The 19,935-nt window shown below is 42.5% G+C and overlaps 1 protein-coding gene across 1 annotated transcript in view; it reads left to right on the top strand.

Annotated features, from left to right (window-relative positions):
- The window catches only part of SLC25A43 (solute carrier family 25 member 43), a 33,494-nt gene extending 19,951 nt beyond the window's left edge, over positions 1–13,543 (top strand). The window contains exons 4-5 of the mRNA XM_087813650.1: positions 11,180–11,314; positions 12,266–13,543. Of these exons, the coding sequence (XP_087669776.1) occupies positions 11,180–11,314; positions 12,266–12,466 (336 nt within the window). The 3' untranslated portion in view covers positions 12,467–13,543. The remainder of the gene's footprint in view (positions 1–11,179; positions 11,315–12,265) is intronic.
- The last annotated feature ends 6,392 nt before the right edge of the window (positions 13,544–19,935 follow it).

The raw sequence follows: 19,935 nt of genomic DNA, 5'->3' as shown, positions 1-19,935 counted from the left end.
TGTCAGGGGGAACGATGGGGACAAAATATGGCAGGAGGAGGTAATGAAAGAGTGTTCCCTGGTATTCGAAAATTATAATAATACATCTACCATTTATTGGTCATTTAATATGGACAAGGCAGTTTATGATCCCATTCCACCCTCTTTACAGACCCTACGAAATGAGTAAACACTGTTATGATTCCTATTTTCTAGATGAGGAAATGAGGCACAGAGAGGGTGAGTAACTTGCCTAAGAGTCACATAGCTGGCAAGAGGTGGAGCTGGGATTGAACCCAGGTGTCTCCTTCTTCAGGCCCATGCTTCTTCCACCAGAAGTACAGGGGCTTGTTCCTACATTCTAGGCAATTGGTTCATTCTTTATTTTATTTTTTTCAGTTCTTTTGCCCCAGGCTTGGGAGTAATGGAAGAGGGAGAAGAAAACCTAAACTTGAGAATTGGGAGCTCACAATGTGGGGCAGAAAAAGAATTTTACTTCGCCCTAGCCAGTTTGGCTCAGTGGTTAGAGCATCGGCCCGAGGATTGAAGGGTCTTGGGTTCGATTTTAGCCAAAGGCACGTACCTCAGTTGCAGGCTTGATCCGCGGCCCAGGTCGGGTGCTTGCAGGAGGCACAAATCAATGTATCTCTCTCACATTGATGTCTCTCTCTCTCTCTCTTTCTCTCTCTCTCTCCTTTCCACTCTCTCTGAAAAGCAATGGAAGAAAATTAACTTCTACCCTTCTAAGTTCTCCTGGCTGGACTAATAACCAAATTAACATGAGACAGATTAACAGGTGAAAATCTATTACATATGTACGTTCAGGGGTCCCCTAAGAAGCTGAGACCTCAGACACACTAGGCAGTTGAGGCTTATGTGCCATTCTGGACTCAGGGGAGGGAGGCAGGGGTCTGGGACTTCAAAGGGAAAGTAGGCAGTTCACAGGTAAATGAGAAAGAGCAAACATGTGGTGAACAATTTCTTGCTGGGCCACCCAGAATCAATAACACGTATAAGAGAGTCTAACAGACTTTGTTAGATTGCTAGGGTTCGCCCAGCCTGCCACATTTAGTTTCTATTATGATGCTAATACTCCCTTCGTTTAAGCAGGATTTTCTATCTGAATTCCTTTAGGCAGGTAAGGGGGAGGGTCAAATGTTCTTTCTGAGTGTTTCATTTCTTAATAACCAGCTTAAAATAGTCAATATCCCCCAAAGTATATTTTGGAGTGGCAAACTCTGCTTCCCCTCACAACTGCAAGAGCACTTGAAAAAAAAACAAAATAGTGCGCAAGCTCAGAAATAAGCAAGAGCCTGGCTCTGGCCAGGAAATGGTTAACTCAAGTTAGAAGGCGGGGGATCGTTGGAAAAGCGGGGGGGGGGGGGGGGGGGGGGGGGGCTTGCCTTATTTAGTCCTTGGCAGCCTGGCAATGGAAGGCTTGAAGCCGGCAGACAGAATGAGGAGCATTGATCCGTCAGCAGCCACGGACCTTTGGCCAGCCACAAACTGACCACGCCGCTCAGGGACTGGAAAGAAAGGCCGACTGGCTCTCTGAGCCCCTGGGAGAGAGAGCGGGTGAAAAGCCCCAAGAGGGAAAAGGAAATCGTGATCATCACACCTGCTAGGAGGTGCTAACAGTGCCAAGTTCTCTGCCTTGTTCAAGGTTTCTCAGTAGGAACAGAGCTCTACTTCCCAACAGACCAGCTTACCTGACTTGAAGTGCAAACACTGCTGGGCTCTAGGCTGTCAGGGTCGTGGGAGAGGGTGGGAACATTACCTTCAGCTTGTTGTATTTTCAACTCCCTGTTGTCATCTTACTTTTGGGCCTGCCCCTTTGGGGACTGACTTCTTCTGCCTAAGTCAGTGGCATTGCCTGGCAGTCTGAGGTAGATGTCTGGATATCCCTCAGGCAAGGTGGCTTTGTTTGAGAGTCACTGTTAAGGTGCAGGGAAAGGAAAATGCTTCCCTTTGTTTTTTTCAAAAAGTATAGCATGCCCTAAATATGTTAGGGATGACAGTTGTTGATTGTGGAAACGTGACTGTCCCTAGAGGGTAGAGGGCAGGAAAGGAGAGAGGAAGGAGGAGCCTTCTCCATTCCCCTCTTGTCGAGTCACTCTGCCCTTTTCTCCGGACCTGACCTGGGCTTACTCCTTTGAAGAGATAAAGCCTGGGAATCAAAATGTCCTAAGCAAGCTTCTTTGAGCTCCAGCTAAACAGTAATAGCAGCTAAGGTGGGAATTTACCCCTCTCCACTCCCAGCCTACCTCCACAGTGGGGGTGAAGAGAGAGGTAGGGGAGAGGGAAACAAAGCCCCAGAAATGGCCTGGGGTCAGCCAAGAAAGACCCACAGCTGTGAGCAGACGGGTGCAGTTGCTGTCAGGAGATGGCTAGAGCTTGCTGACCCCTCCCCGCTGCCTACACCCACTTCTGTGGGAATTCCCACTGCAGCTTTAGAAACCAGTTTTCACCTCTTTTTTTTCCCACGTAGCTGTTGCTTGTGTGTGTGTTTTAACTGCCAATTTGTACTTCTTTTATTTATTTATCTATTTACTTCATTGGAAAGTATTACAGATATCCCTCACCTCCCCCTTCCTTTGCCCCCTCCACCCAGCCCCTGCCCCACCCCCTGCCCCACCCCAAGGCCTTCAACACCCTATTGTCTGTGTCCACGGGCTGTGCATATATGCATATAAGTTCTTTGGTTATGGCTGTGTGTTTGTCTTCAAGCTTCAATGGGCAGAGTAGCTCCATGGTCAGGGGTGTGGACTTTGGCTGCCAGCTCTGCCCCTTACTCCTGCATGGACCTGGGCAGGCTGTGAACCCTCCCTGAGCCTCATCTTCCTCACCTGTAAAGGCCTGTGAGAAGCATAGCGCCTCGCTCCTACGTGGAGAGGGGGGACTGAATCGGGTTAATGCAGACACCGAGCCAGGCACAGGATAATAGTCAATAAAGCTGAGGCACTGTTTTTATTGTTCTTGAAGCATCTCTTCAGAATCTACGCATGGCATTGAAGGCCTGATTAGAACTATAAAAGCTGGTCCAGGTGCGGTTCTATGTTTCCTGATTGCTATAAATACACAGATGAGTTAGCATCACTAAACCTCAAAAGACCCTCTATCTCTATAGATAATGGCAAGCTGGGAGGGTAGGAAAGTTAATTATTCATTTGTTGGGCTCCTTTAAAAGGCATTTACCTAGAGGCCACCATGTGCAAGCAACGCATGTATCTGTATAGTCTCGGCCTCCTGGAAACTGTCATCTTCCCAGTCTTTTCCCCCACCCTTCCTGCCCCATCTCATTCCCAATCAAGGTGACACTAAAAGTTGGCTCTTGCAACTGCTGCTGCGAGCACCCCACCGGCCTCCTCCTGGGCAGCTCCGGCAGCTCCGCTCCCTTGCATCTCAATTGCTTTCTCTAGCCTGGCCCAGCTGCACTTTTTGTTTCCCCACCCCACCCCCCACCAGCACGCAGGAACTTACTGTCTTCTCTTTCCAAGCAGAATACTAACCTGCTGTCCATTTGTTCACTGCCCCCTCCCGTATCCCGGGCCCTCCTCTGGCTGCTGCTGAACCAGGGGGCATGCTCTTCAGCCTGGATGGAGGGGAGGGGATCTTCTAGGCGGGCCATGCTGGGGGCAGCTGCCTGCACCCAACTTTTGAGGACATTTCCACTGCAGAGCCGTAGTGCCTCCCAGCTCTGAGCCCCTGGCTCTGCCAAGAGAAACTTGGGCCCTGGGCCGTGCGGTTCACAGTGCAGAAAGGTCCTTTTACTTCAATGCTATTGGTTTTGATTATTGAGGGGTTGCCAAATGACAAAAGCCTCCACCACAACTGCCTTCCAGGCAAGTGTGTCCTCAGATGGTTTGGGAACCGGACAGTTTGGTTTCTGACTTGGGTCCCATATGTCCTCGGAAGATAAAGTTGTTTCCAAAGAACAAGCAAAAGGTTCTGAGCTCCTGTTTGCTCCAGCTAGCAGACTCTTTTCTTCCTTTTGTCTCTCCTTTTAAGTGCCTTTTTCAAATTGACTTTATTTTCTTAGAACAGTTTTAGGTTGACCTCAAAATTGACAGGAAGGGGTGGGGGATGGGTGAAAAGGTGAAGGGGAATATGAGGGACAAACTTCCAGCTATAAAATAAATTAGCCCTGGAGATGCGGTGTACAGCACGGGAAATATAGCCGGTAATATTGTAATAACTTTGCACAGTGATAGATGGTTAATAGACTTATCATGGTATATAAATGTCAAATCACTATGTTATACACCTGAAACTAATGCAATTTTGTATTCCAACTTACTTTAATTAAAAAAAAATTTTTCCCTGGCCAGTGTGGCTCAGTTGGTTGGGCATCGTCCTGTGCACCAAAAGGTCACCGGTTCGATTCCCCATCAGGGCACACGCCCTGGTTTTGGGTCAGATCCCCAGTTGGGTTTCGAGCAGGAGGCAGCCAGCCGATGTTTCTCTCTCACATCAATGTTTTTCTCTTTCTCTCTCTCTCCCTTCTTCTTTCGCTAAAATCAATAAAAAACGTTTAAAAAACTTTTTAATTGAAAGGATGGTACAAAGACTTCCCACATACTCACTGCCCGCACAATGCATTACCCCACCAGAGTGGTTACATGGTACAATTGAACCTACATAGATATTTCATAATTTACTTTAGGGCTTACTCTTGGTGGTGTACATTCTGTGGGTTTGGACAAATGCATAATGACATGTATCCGTCATTATAGTATCATACAGAGTCTTTTCACTGCCCTAAAAAATCCTTTCCTCTGCCTATTCACTCCTCCCCTCTCCCCCAAACCCTGGCAACCACTGATCTTTTTACTGTCTCCATAGTTTTCCAGAATGTCATATAGTTGGAATCATACAGTCTGTAGCCTTCTCAGATTGGCCTTTTACTTTCTTTTTTAAAAAATTATTCTTTTTGTATTGAATGTATTGGAGTGATATTGGTTAATAAAATTATATAGGTTTCAGGCGCACAATTCTATAATACACCATCTGTATATTGTATTGTGTGTTCGCCACCCCAAGTCAAGTCTCCTTCCATCGCCATTTATCCCCCCTTTACCCTCTTCTACCTCCCCCCACCCCCCTTCCCTCTGGTAATCACCAGACTGTTGTCTGTGTCTATGAGTTTTTTTCTTAATCCCTTCACCTCTTTCACCCAGCCCCTCAACCCCCCTCCCCCCTGGCAACCGTCAGTCTGTTCTCTGTACCTATGAGTCTGTTTCTATTTTGTTTGTCAGTTTATTTTGTTCATTAGATTCCACATATAAGTGAAATCATATGGTACTTGTCTTTCTCTGACTGGCTTATTTCACTTAGTATAATACTCTCCGGGTCCATCCATGCTGTCACAAAAGGTAAGATGTCCTTCTTTTTACAGCCACATAGTATTCCATTGTGTAAATGTCCCACACCTTTTTTTTTTAATTCACTCATCTACTGATTTGGGCTGCTTCCAAATCTTGGCTATTGTAAATAACGCTGCAGTGAACATGGGGTGCATATATTCTTTTGAATTGGTGTTTCAGGTTTCTCCAGATATATTCCCAGCAATGGAATCACTGAGTCACGAGGCAGTTCTGTTTTTAATTTTTTTAGGTAACTCCATACCGCTTTCCACAGTGGCTGTGCCCAGATTGGCTTTTTTCATAGTAATATGCATTTAAGTTCTCCTCATGTCTTTTCATGGCTTCTTTTTCTTGCTGAATAATATTCCATTCTCTGGATGTACCACGGTTTATTTATCCATTCACCTAAGGACAACCAAGGACATCTTGGTTGTGTCCAAGCTTTCACAATTATGAAGAAAGCTGCTATAAATATCTGGGTGCAGGTTTTTGTATGGACATAAGTTTTCAACTTATTCGGATAAACACCAAGATCTAACCATCTAATCAGCACAACTGCTGGATCATATGGTAAGAGTATGTTTAGTTGTGTAAGAAACTGCCCAACTGTCTTCCAAAGTGGCTGTACCATGAATGGCATTCCTGTTGCTACACGCCCTCTCCAGCATTTGGTGGTGTCGGTGTTCTAGATTTTGGCCATTCTATTAGGTGTATAGTGGTACCTCATTGTTGTTTTAATTTGCATTTCCCTGATGCATGTGATGTGGAGCATCTATACATATGCTTATTTATCCTCTTTTTATATTCTTTAGTGAGGTGTCTGTTGAGGTCTTTGGCCAAATTTTTAGTCAGGTTGTTTTCTTATAAAGTTTCAAGAGATTTTGTTTTTGTTTGTTGTTGTTTTTTTGTAAATTTTGGATAACGGTTATTCATCAGATGTGTCTTGTAAATATTTTCCCCAGTCTGTGGCTCACCTTCTCATTTTCTTGATTAATGCTCTTTTAAAGTTATGTACTCTACCTTTTGCATTGCTAACATATGCATATAATACAAAACCCCAAAGGTGCACAGAGTATACATTGAAAAGTCAGTCTTCCCCAACCTTCGTCCCTTAGCCTACAAGTTCTCTGCAGACAACACTGTCACTTCCACTTACTTACCTGAATCTTTCCAAAGATGGTCTATGCAAAGATACACAAACATGTGAATTTATTTTTTTGTTTTTAGATAAAGAGCAGCTTATTACATATACTCTGTGCACCATTTTTTTTTTTTTTTACCTAAAAGTGTATCTTGGAGATGTTACATATCATATCAGTCTAGATGGAGCTGCCACATATTTTAAAATGGTGACATAGTATTCCATAGTATGATGTACTATTTATTTTTTAAAATATTTTTTATTTTTCAATTACAGTCGGTATGCAATATTACATGAGTTTCAGGTATACAACCCTGTGATCAGACATTTATATAACTTATAAAGTGATCACCCTGATAAATCTAGTACCCATCTGACACTATACATAGTTATTACAATATTATTGACTATATTCCCTATGCTGTACTTTATATCCCTGGGACTGTTTTGTAACTACCAATTTGTACTTCTCAATCCCTTCCCCTTTTTCACCCATCTCTCCACACTACCCCCCCATCTGGCAACCATAAAAATATCCTTTATCTATGAGTTTGTTTCTGTTTTGTTTGCTTGTTTATTTTGTTTTTTAAGTGAAATCATATGGTATTTGTCTTGCTGTGCCTGACATTTCATGTAGCATAACAGATGTACTATTTCTTTAACTAGCCCCGTGTTGGTGGACATTTAGATTATTTCCAATTTCCTGCTGTTACTAATAATGTTACAACAAAAAAATCCTTATAAAATACATCAGTTCCTACATGGGCAAATACATCTGTAGAATAAATTCCTAGAAGTAGGATTGCTTTGGTCAAAGGGTGGCTTTTATATATTTATAAAATATTGTTTATTTCAGTACTCATGGAAAGAATGAACAACCTGAAATGTTGCCTTGCTGGGAGACCTCTGTGAAGTTTATCACAGAAACCATTGAGTGCTTGGCTTTGAAGTATTTGTCTTTTTTTTTACCTACTGCAAGTTTATTCCTTCTTTCCCTCAATATGTATTAACATACTGCATATCAGAAATGTTGGTAGGCCTTAGGGATAAAACCACAAACAAGGCAGACATGGTCACTGCACAGTTCCAGAGGTCGGGTTGTGGCAGGGAGTACACATGAAAGAAATAATTATACACCAAATCATTACATAGTGTGTCACATGCCATGAAGGAGAAGTACAGGGTGACCAGAAGTGCTTACTAGGCTGCCAACTTTGGGGATCTGAGAAGACTTCCTGGAGGAAGTGGTATCTATTCTGATCAACCGGACAGACTCAGCAAGGCAGAGGAAATGGCAGGTTTGAAAGCTCAGAGTCAGGAAGGAGCATACATTAGGGCCAGCAGCATGGATTATAGGACCAAGAAAGGGCCTTCAAGGTCATTTCATTCCAATCTCCTAACTTGACACGTGAACAAACTTAGGTTCAAAGAACTAAACGACTTCGTCAAGGTTATACAGATAGTGGCAGAGCTGCCCTAGCTGGTTTGGCCAAGTGGTTAGAGCGTTGGCCTGAGGACTGATGGGTCTGGGGTTTGATTCCGGCCAAGGGCATGTACCTTGGTTGCAGGCTGGATCCCCGGCCCAGGTTGGGGCACGTGCAGGAGGCAACCAATCAATGTTTCTCTCTCTCTCTCTCTCTCTCTCTCTCTCTCTTCCACTCTCTCTGAAAAGCAGTGGGGGGAGGGAAATATCCTTGGGTAAGGATGATAGATGATGATAGATGATAGATAGATGATAGATAGATAGATGATAGATAGATAGATAGATAGATAGATGATAGATAGATAGATAGATAGATAGATAGATAGATAGATAGATAGATAGATAGATAGATAGATAGATGATAGATAGAGATAAATAGATGATAGATAGATAGATAGATAGATAGATGATAGATAGATAGATGATAGATAGATAGATAGATAGATAGATAGATAGATAGATAGATAGATAGATAGATGATAGATAGATAGATAGATGATAGAGATAGATGATAGATGATGATAGATAGATGATAGATAGATGATAGATAGATAGATAGATAGATAGATAGATAGATAGATAGATAGATAGATAATAGATAGAGATAGATGATAGATGATGATAGATAGATGATAGATAGATAGATAGATAGATGATAGATAGATAGATAGATAGATAGATAGATAGATAGATAGATAGATAGATAGATAGATGATAGATATAGATAAAGGCAAAGCCTGGACTAGGACCTGGCTCCTCTGATATTTTTCAGATGGTGCTATGCAGCAAAAGCAGCATGCCCATCCTGGGATCTATAGATCTAATCTAGACATCTATGGGATCATGCGGAGGGAGTGTTTAAGTTCAGGTCCTGTGACTAGCAGCCTAACATGTTTGTTTCTCTTTACTAGTAAGATACAGTTTGGGCAAATGGCAGTCTAGCATTCCAGTCTAGTGGGTTGGTTTAGTCGTCAGCAGACTTGTCTCTTCTCCAGGTTTAGATAATAAATAATAATATTAATAATGATGGTTACTTATGTAGTGCTTGCTATATGTCAAATGCTGTTCTAAGCATTTTACATGTAGTTCATTTAATCTTGACAAGAACCCTATAAGGTAGATATTATTATTACACCATTTTACAGATGAGGAAATTGAAGCTCAGAAAGGTCAAGCCATTTGCTCAACGTCACAAAGCTAGTGAGTGGCAAAGCAGGGACTCAGTCCAAGCAGTCTGGCTTCAGAGCCCATGTACTTTTCCCAAGCACTCTCAGTATCAGCAGCCAGTTAGTAGACTCAGGTCTGAGCCCCCAGCAACTTTGGGCCTACACAACCCTGGCTGCACATCAGAACCACTTGGGGAGCTTGCCAAAAATGCTGATGTCCAGGCCTCACCCTAGGTCAGTTAAATCGCAGTCTCTAGGAGTGGATTCCAATCATTGATGGTTTTGAAAGGCATCCCTGGTTAGTCTAATATGAAGCTAAGGGTTGAGAAGCACTAGTATATAGCCTTACCATTCCTTCTTCCTTTGGGTGTATTTTAGTTCAAGCTGCTATAACAAAATACCATTGTTTAAGTGTGGCTTAAACAATACTTACTTCTCACAGTTCTGGAGGCTGGGGAAGTACAAAACCAAGGAAGCAATAGATTGACTGGGTGTCTGGTGTGACCCCACTTCCTGGTTTGTAAACACCGGCCTTCTTGCTGTGTCCTCACATGGTGGCGCGAGAGAGATCATATCTCCAAGTTCCTCTTTATAAGAGCACTAATCTCATTCATGAGGGCTCCACTCTCATGACCTAATCACTTCCCAAAGGCCCTATCTCCAAATACTATCACACTGGGGATCAGGGCTCAACATATGAATTGTGGGGGCCCGTAAACATTCAGTCCATAGGAAGCAACCAGCAATACATGTTTTCTTTAGTGTTGTGAATGTCAGTTTGGTATGACACTTGTAGAGAGGCCCTGATTCACACCATACCACGAGCTCTAGTCTTTGCATAAATAGTTTATTCAGTGTACATGCTACGGCAGCCACGTTCAGCGTGGATGTGTGGTAACAAGCGTATCAAGAGCTACAATAGCATTCTCCGTGCTGGGCATCAGAAGGCAGTGCAACTTAGTGGTGTAGAGCTTCGTTTTGCATCAAACAGACCCAAATTCAAGTTGATGCTTTGTCCCTTCTGTTCTGTGATTTTGGAGATTTATCCTTTCACAGACTCCATTTTGTCATCTATAAAATCAAGCTAATAAGATAAAATTACCTATTTCATGAGGTTTTTGTGAAAATTAAATGAGCTGGAACATGTAAAGGACTCAGTGTAATGCCTGACACCTAACAGTAGATATTGGCCATTTTTTTTACTTCATGACCATTCATGTAGCTTATTTGAGCCTGGTCACAGGTAAACAGTTGTATTTGGGGGAAAGCTACTAGTGACGCTGATATTGAGGTAAATTTGGTCTGACATTATGTGCAATGAAGGATGTTAGGCCCTGAAGAGCTAGAACAGTGAGGAAGGCCCAGTACCTGCTCCCCTGAGCTCTCTGGCTGCAAGGCCAGATATTGTACCTAAATAACTCATGCCAGAAAGACTGTGCCACAGCAGAGGTCTAAACAAGAGGATAAAGCCCTAGCCGGGTAGCTCAGTTAGTTAGAGTGTCGTCCCCTTGCACCAAGGTTGCTGGTTCAATCCCCGGTCAGGGCACATGCAAGAATCAACCAATGAATGCATAAATAAGTGGAACAACAAATCGATCTCTCTCTCTCACTCTCTCTCTAATCAATAAATTAAAAATAATAAAATTTGATGTCTTTGTATCTATGAGTCTGTTTCTATTTTAAAAAAATAAATAAAAATAAGCAAGGGGATAAATCAGTTAAGACAAGGAAACGGGGGCACTTAAAAAAGATTAAGGGCATGGGAGTGTGTGTTGATCATGTCCAGAAGGCATAGATTGGGAAGGAACGTTAAGGGTGAAGTTGAGCCTGTCCCAAATGGCTGCTTCTTTCCAAGCAAAATAAGCCACAAATTTGCCAGCAATGTGTCATGACTTTACTGCCCATGGAAAAAGAAGAGCCCTGTGACAGCCATTCTTTGCCATCCTCTTGGCCAGGAGCATGGCATCCAGAGTCCAGACTTGCGACCCTGGCTACTTTGACTAAAACGTTTATTTCCCTCCTCATCCCATCTTCTGTTTCCTGCCAGGCTCAGAGCCCCTTCCTCCCCCACTGTGGAGGAGTAGATGTCCATTTCTCAGGAGCCACAGACTGCTTCCGGCAGATAGTGAAGGCCCAGGGAGTACTGGGGCTCTGGAGTGGATTGGCAGCCAACTTGCTGAAGGTGAGAAGAGTGGTCCGTCTCTACTATTTCTCCGCCTCTTCCAGTTCTAGCCTGTTCCTTTGCCGCTCCACATATAGTCGGCATGGAAATGTCCCCTCTAATACTGACGGTAGCCCAAGGCCCAGAAGTGCAGCCTGGCTGTCATCCCTGAAGAGAGAGGACCCTGTGCAATGTTGGGGCATCTGATACCCCATGCCCGAGGAGCTGACTGTTTAATGTAGAGGTTCCTACCATGGGGGTTCATGGACTCCCATGGGGAACCTAACCCCCATCCTAAAATTGTGTGGAAGAATGTAGATGTGTGTGCATATGTGCCTCTCTCTGGGGAAAGGATCCATAGCTTTCATCATATCCCCAAAACTCTATGACCAAAAAAAGGTTAAGAACTCTGGACTGCCCTGGCTGGGTGGTTGAGTTGGTTAGAGCATTGTCCTGTACACCAAATGTTGTGGGTTCGATTCCCAGTCAGGGCACATACGTAGGTTGCAGGTTTGATCCCCAGTCGGGGTGCATGTGGGACGCAGTTCATCAATGTCTGCCCCTCTCTCCCCCTCTCTCTCTCTTCTCTAAGCATATCCTTGGGTGAGGATTGAAAAAAAGAAAGAAAAAAAACAAAACCTCACATATTACATTCTTTGGGGGGAAAAAAAAAAAGAACTCTGGACTAACCTTGTACTAATTGACACATAAATGGTTCCAATCAAGACAAGCATGTATTGAAAGGAAGAGTCACATCATCTACTTGGATATTAATCCAGACCTGTGCTTCCCCAGCGCCCTTCGACTGCTCTGCCATTCCCCACCCCCACCTGCCATCTGATTCCAAAAAGAATTACCATGTTGTATTATCCACAGCCTTTAACTCAGTTTACCCAGACTCAAGTTGACTGCAGACACACTGACACTTTCTTTCTAAGATTTTAACATGGTTTTCATTTTATTTTTAAACAGATAGTTCCATATTTTGGAGTTATGTTTGGTACCTTTGAGTTCTGCAAGAGAATCTGTCTTTACCAAAATGGTTACATTATGTCTCCTCTGAGCTATAAATTGACCCCAGGGGTGGATCAGAGTTTGAAGCCCCAGGAATTACGGGAATTAAAGAAGTTCTTCAAAACTGGAAAACTAAATTCTAGAAAACCAACTCTTTAAAACTGAGTGGATCTAGAAGTGCCCTGACTGGAGGCACGGCGCAATCACGGATAAATGTAGGTTCGCAATTGCATGTGTGGAGTGAGGAGAGGGTACTCCTGTCTGCTACTCTTGGAAATGAGAAGAATCAGCCATACGCCACCTCTGAGCTCCAAACTGATGTCCCTGGGAACACCTGTACCACGGGAAGGTTCCCCAACATGGCTGTCTCCCTTATGGCATTCTGCCAGGTTTTATAACAAAAGCTAGCAGAAATGATACGTGTTATTTACACAAGACCAAAGAAAGGACATTGCCGTGACACCTCAGAGCATTGCCGTGACACCTCAGAGCAACATGCAATTGAAGTAGCTGAGCAGGGACCATGCCATGTGCTCAGTCACAGGGTCACAGCTTATACTAACCCACATCAGCCTAGTGATGCTCAATTTGACCTGAGACTTCCTAACAGAATCGCCCTGGAACTAAGAACCTCTGCTGACTTCCGAGTGTACACACCACAGTGTAAATTATGCCTTATCAGAAGCTCAATGAAGATGTTTAACATTGAAAAGGTATGACTATCATAGTTGAACCATCCTTTATTTAAATTTGAAGCATCCCAGGCTTAAATCTTGTGTTTCAGGAAGGCAGTTTTTATCACGACTGCTTAATTATGCCCCAAAAGGCCTTCTTCCAACTGCAGTCATGTACAGTTTAAGTGGCCTGAATTCTCCGCCTTTTTAACTTGCTTTGCAAGCCTACCCTGAAAATAAATTATTTAGTCAACTTAAGTTATTCTCACAAGATGTCCCAGTTGCCTAGAAGGATCAAATAGAGCATTGGATACACATACCAAAAAAAGCCATATATAACTGAAGAAACACTTTAAACTAATCATCTCTACCAGATTTTTAAAATGTCACATTTTGGATTGACTCACCTTGGGGATTCTATGTTGTTTATATAACTCCATGCGAATAGTGCCTATCTATGCATTAAAAAAATTTAATATTATGATACCAAGTTATATATATACACAAGCTTTCAGTATGCTGAAAGTATTTTTCCTTATTAAATTTATTTTTGAAATAAAAATGATGTGTTGGTCATTTATTACTAATCTGAGTTTTAAAACGGTGGTTAAATATATACTGGCCAAAATCTTTCAACTCTAAGAACCTTGGTCTACTGAAATATACCAAAATAACTCATTTTTCCAGTTGCCGTGGCAGCTAGTGTTTTATGGCGAATAGCAGTTAATAGACACATGAAAATCTCATCTGTAGCCCAATCTGTTAGAGTTTGGAGGGTGGCAACTCTTTACCCAGAGCAAACAGTTCGTCTGTTATTCTTTATTTCCCTTGAGGTGAACAACTTTTTCAAATTCTGAAAGCTGCAAAAAAAATTTTTTTTAACTAAATCTAAAATCCTAACTTCGGGTTACTTACCTCATATCAACACCTTCTGTGCATTCTTCCACAGGTGTGATGAAATAGCTAAGCTCTTGCTATTGCCACACACAGGAATGTTTTCTGAGCAGCTGTATTGATTTTTTTTTTTTAAATGAAGGAAGGAAGGAAAAGCAAATGTCTCATTTTTATAACTTCAAAACAACTCTTAAAACTCTAGCTCTGTCCCTGAAATGAACTTGCAGCTATTTGCATTTTCTCAGCAGTATGAAGGGAGTGTTCTGCTTTATGGCTGGCAGTGTGCACCACGCTGGACTAAGCACTTTAGGAGAATTATATAAAGTGTGATGCAATATTGACCCAGGAGTAATATACAGTCTTAGGGAACAAAACTTACTACATACATGAAATGGCTATGATTACAGAGCAAACACAAGCAAAGGCATGATAATGTGGTAACAGCTGTTTGCAAGACTGCTAAGGGGTTCTGTGTACACTCACTGAATCAATGATTAACAGGATCATCAGGTGAGAGGGGCCGGTAAAGAGCAGGGGTTTTGGAAGTAGTGAGTCTTGAACTAAGTTTTGAAGGAAGTGAGAGGATACTGGTTGGTCAGGAATAAGTTGGAGGGCATTACAGGCTGAAGGCAGGTCATGTGCAGTGTCACGGAGATGGAGGCAAGCAAAAGTTGTTTGGGATAGAGTAAGAGGACCGGTCTCATGCATTTATTCAGCTGCGGGGCACTCTGGACACAGTGGTACATAAGTCAGAAAGGTCCTTGCCCTTCTGGAGCTTACAGCTGAGTGAAAGCAGCAGTCAATAAAGAAATAAATGAATCCATAAGTTACGTAATTACAGATTATAATGTTATGAGGGAAATCAACAGGGCACTTTGTTAGAGACCTTTGTGGGAGTGAAGGAAATATCTTAAATCAGGGAGCCAGGGAAGGCCACTCTGAGATGTGACATTTGAGATGGGACCTGGAGGGTGAGAATGAGCCAACCATGCAAAGAACTAGGGAGAACATTCCTGCCTGAGAAAGCAGAAGGTGCCAAAGTGGTGCTGGTAGTGGGGAAAGACTTAGTGAACAGAAAATGGGTGAGTGTGGGCAGTGAGTGAGTGAGAGAGTGTCTGAGATGAGGTTGGGTAGAGAGCCAGATCATATGTGGCCATTTGGGCCATAGTAAGAAGTTAAATTTTACTCTAAATGCAGTGGAGAGTCTTTGAAGGTTTTTATGTACAGCAGATTCAATTATTTCATTTTTAAAATTTCCTTCTGATTGCTGTGTGGATAATAGATTGGAGGGAAGCGAGGCTGTGAGTGGGAAGACCAGTTAAGAGACTATTACAAAGTCCAAGTAAGACATGATGGCTTGGACTAGAATAGTAGCAATAAAGATGGAGAGGAGTGAATGGGTTCAAGACATATTTTGGAGCTAGACTCAGCAGGATTTACTGAGTGACTGAATGTAGGGAATAAAAGGAAGGAATCAAAATGACACCTAGGTTTTTGGCTTTTGACTTGACTAACAAGGTAGATAATGTTGACATTTACTAATGTGAGGAAGACTGGTGAGGGCCAGAGTTTTGGTGGGGAAGGAATTAAAAGGTCTCTTCTGGACATGTTAAATTCAAAATGCCCATGAGAAATCCAAGTAGACAGTTGTCTGGAGCACAGACTGTTTATGTAATTGTCCAAACCAGTTGTGGTAGACAGAATAATGACACCCCCCCAAGGGTGTCCACACCCTAATACCTAGGACCTGTGAACATTTACCTTATGTTACAAATGGGACTTTGCAGATGTGATTAAGGTTGAGGGAAGGAGAGAGAGAGAAACATCAGTGTGAGAAAGACACATCCATTGGTTGCCTCCCCCACATGCCCTGACAGGGGCCTGGGATCGAACCTGCAACCAAGGTATGTGCCATTGACCAGAATCAAACCCGCGACCCTTCACTCCACAGGCTGACACTCTAACCATGAAGCCAAACTGGCTAAGGCTAGGTTAAGGATATTAAGATGGAGAGATTATCATGGTTTATCTGGGTGGGCCCAATCTAATCACAAGTCCCTAAAATTGGAAGAGAAAGGTGGAAGAGTGGGACAGAACAAGAGGCAGAAGGAATGGGACATGAGAAGAACTTGATTCACCACTGCTGGCTTTGAAGACAAAGGTGTCCAGGAGTTAAGGAATGGGAATGGCCTCTAGAAGCTGAGAATAACCCTCAGCTGACTGCCAACAAGGAAATGGGGACTTCAGTCTTACAACCACAAGGTACCGAATTCAGCCAACAACCTGAATGAGCCAGGAAGCAGACTTTTCCTGACAGCCTCCAGAAAGAGACACATTCCAGTCAGACACCTTGATGTTAGCCCAGTGAGACCCACATCAGACTTCTGATCTCCATAACTGTAAGATAATAAATTTGTCTTGTTTAAGCCACTGAGTTTGCAGGAATTTGTTATGGCAGCAATAGAAAGCTAATAAAGCGGGACACTATTAATAATAATGTCTAATGTCAGAATAATAAGCATAAACCAGAACAGTCCTGGGCAAACTGGGACAAGTCTGGAGTTCAGGGGAGAGTGGTGACAGGAGACAGAAATTTGGGTGTCATCAGCAGATAGATGGCCTTTAAAGCCAAGAGACTGAATGAGACCGCCAAAGGAGTGGATGGCAAGAAACTCCTGGGGGAGGGGGAAGCAACAAAAAATGACATTGAGGGGATGGTGGCAAAAGAAAGGCCTCAAGCAAGATGTAGAGGAACTGGAACTCTTCTACCCTGCTGTTGGGGGATGTAAAATGCTACAGTCATTTTACAGTCTGGCAGTTCCTCAAGTGAGTCAACATGGAGTTACCATATGGCCTAGCAATTCCACTCCTAGGTATATACACCAGAGAAAGGAAAACATATGTCCACATAAAAACTTGTACAGGCATGTTTATAGCAGCATCGTTCATAATAGGCAAAAAGTGGAAATGACCCAAATGTCTATCAAGTGATGAATGGAGAAGCAACATGTGATATATCCATAGTAGGAGAAAGGAACTGACTATTGATACACAAAAAGCATGGATGAATCTCAATATATATGGAAAGAAGCCAGATCTACCCCCCAAAGGGTACATACTTTATGATTCCATTGATACAAAATTCTAGGAAAGATAAACTGATTTATAGTGATGGAAAGCAGATCAGTGGTTGCTTGGGAGAGGAGGGATTACAATGGAGCACAAGAAAATTGAGGGTGGTGATGGATATGTTTACTATCTTAACTGTGATGGTTTCAGAGGTGTATATGTATGTAAAAAACTTAGCAACTGTACACTTTAAATATGTACAGTTTTATTGTGTGATACCTCAATAAGACTGCTGTTTTGTTTTAAGCAGTTATCCCAGGGCTGGAATTTCTAAGCCTGCCCAGAGGGGCCAGAAGTGAAATCCTTGGGGCAGGGAGAGAGAAAAGGGCTTCAAATGCTGGGCGGAGGAGCTTACGTTTGACCCACTAAGCAAAGAGGAGTCACTGGTTTCTTGAGCAACATAGGTGATGTGATTAAAAACTGGACGTGAGCAAGACTGCTCTGGAAACTGAAGTGAGAGACTGCAGACAACAAGATTGGCCCACAAACGAGCATTGTCTCCTCCTCAGTAATCACACCACCAACACGAGTGTGATGCTAGGATCTTCCATATTGCAAATGCAAGCCAGGTCTGAGAACTGAGAGCGTTTGATCTGGGTACTTCTTAGAGGCTCAAATCCTGCTTATATGGGCTCTGATATGGTTACCAGATTATAGGTGGGGCCCTTACCAAGGATGGAGAACTGGCTTAGTATCCTTCTTAAACAGGGGCGGAGTGGCTGGTCATTAGCATTTTTCTTAGTATTAATGAAATCTAACATGTATGGAATGCTTACTATGTACCAGACTTTGTCTATACATATATTACCTCATGTCATTGTCCCTACAGTATTATTCTCATTCCCATTTTATACCTGAAGACACTGAAGTTTAGAGAGGTTAAGTAACTTACCCAAGGCCTGACAGCAAGGGGCAGAGCCAGTATTTGAACTCAAGCAGTCTGACTCCAGAACCCACCCCGTTGACCACTGGGCTAAATTATCTCTTTTTTTATTTTGTCCCAGATTCCCAAATTCAGATGCTCAAGTCCAATTCAGTCTCACAGATACAAAAGCATATAGCCATAGCATCTTAGAATTGGGTGTAGAACTCTCCAGCCAACACAGCAATCTCCTCTTCAGTGTCCCTAACAAGTGGCCAAATCCACTCTTAACATTTTCATCAACAAAGAGTTCCCCACATCATAAAGCAACCCATTCCACCTTTAAGTAGCTGGTATTTTAGAAAGTTATTTCTTGTTCAGCTGAAGTCTACTTTCATGAAACTTCTACCAACTGGTGATGACTCCATATAGAATGTCTAATTCTCTTCTACCTGAGAGTCCTTCAGTTATGAAACAGGATGTCCCTCCTTCACCCAAAGCTCTTTCCCCATTAAATATATCTCTCATTCATTCAGCCATTTCTCATATGACGAGATTTATAGACACTTCCCTTTCCTGACTGCCTTCTTTGAATGTTCCAGTCTGTTAATGTCCTCTTTAAACATGGCATCCAGAAGAAAGCATAAAGCTCTATGGACCAACCAGCAGAGGCCCAAGTGGGACCGAAAGTCCACCTGATCAGTTCACCACCATCCTCTTGGCCCAACTCAATACTCATCAGAATTTTTTGGCATTGTCACCTCACAGTCAACTAAGACCCCCCAGTTCCAACAATGCTACTTTAAGCTGTAGCTCCTCATCCTTAAATATCCTGCACTAAATAGAGCATTGGAACCCTTTATGTGGCCCTTCTTGTTTTATAAGCCTGGGTTTACTCTGGCCTTAGGCCCTTCTGACTCAGTTCCTAGAGGTCTATGATACACTTTGGTCTTCCTCCTTGAAAACCTAGCCCTCCTTCTGTCATCTACATATGTATTTCAAAATCTAAGCTCATCAGAGAATAATCTGTGAGGACACTTTAGTTTATTAGATCTCTCTCCCTTTTTAATTTCTCAATGAACTTTTTCTAAGTTCTTATCTTTGGAATTTCTTGCCCTCTTGAGCTATCTTTCTCTTTAGATGCTTGGCCAGAAGATCATATTTATCTTTTCTCTGTTCCTTTTGATCTCTCTCTCTGTCTCTCTCTCCCTCCCACACAAACACACACACACTTTAGTTAACCCATCTGACCATGCCTAGCATTCTTTTGCTTAACAGATCCAGATGGCATGGTCAGTTTCCCCAAGATTCTTGACATTTTTACTTTGCTAACCAGATCTTTCTTATTTATTATCAGGATTAAGTCCAGTTTAGCAATTTCCTCTCTCTGCTTCTTCAGTCTTCTGAGAACTATAATTATCAGCAAGAGAGTCTTTATCTAATGTGTTGCTATTGGAATAATCAAACTTGCAGCAGATCTTGGATGGCTTATGTCTCTGATCACTATATCTCGCCTATGTGATGGTTTTATGAAGTACTATTCAGAACTTTTATCTACAATCACTTTCATTTCTCCCTTTCATTTTCACTGAATGTTTTTCACCCCCCAGGCAATGAATTACTGGTTATGCCTTCTTGATATATTATTGCTCTGCTCTCCTTTTATATGGTATCTCCCTGAACAGGTTTACCCTTCCTTTTCCAGATGCCAGTCAGAAGTCCCATTCTACCAAGTTTGAATAATACCTATAAAATTGTTTTCCTGCCTGTATTAACATTTTACATTCACTTTAATACTCATATTCTGGGTGTTGGTACAACTAACTGAGGCCTTAGGTATCATTTCTGACCCTCTTCCTTGTTTTTTTCTTGAGAATTACTAGCCACTGCCTTAGCTTTAGTTCCTTTTTCTTAATTACACTTGTAGTCTACATTGTTTCCAGAAACACAGTAGTTACTAACACAGAACTCCGACTATGCCTCACTGGAGGAATCCATTTTTAATGAATTGACCAGCCATATGTCATTATCAACATCATTATCATTAATATTAGTCTCTCTTTTCCTGG

This window comes from Miniopterus natalensis, chromosome X, assembly GCF_054644295.1.
Source record: "Miniopterus natalensis isolate mMinNat1 chromosome X, mMinNat1.hap1, whole genome shotgun sequence".
Lineage (NCBI taxonomy): Eukaryota > Metazoa > Chordata > Mammalia > Chiroptera > Miniopteridae > Miniopterus > Miniopterus natalensis.
This window is presented reverse-complemented; position numbering and strand designations above follow the sequence as displayed.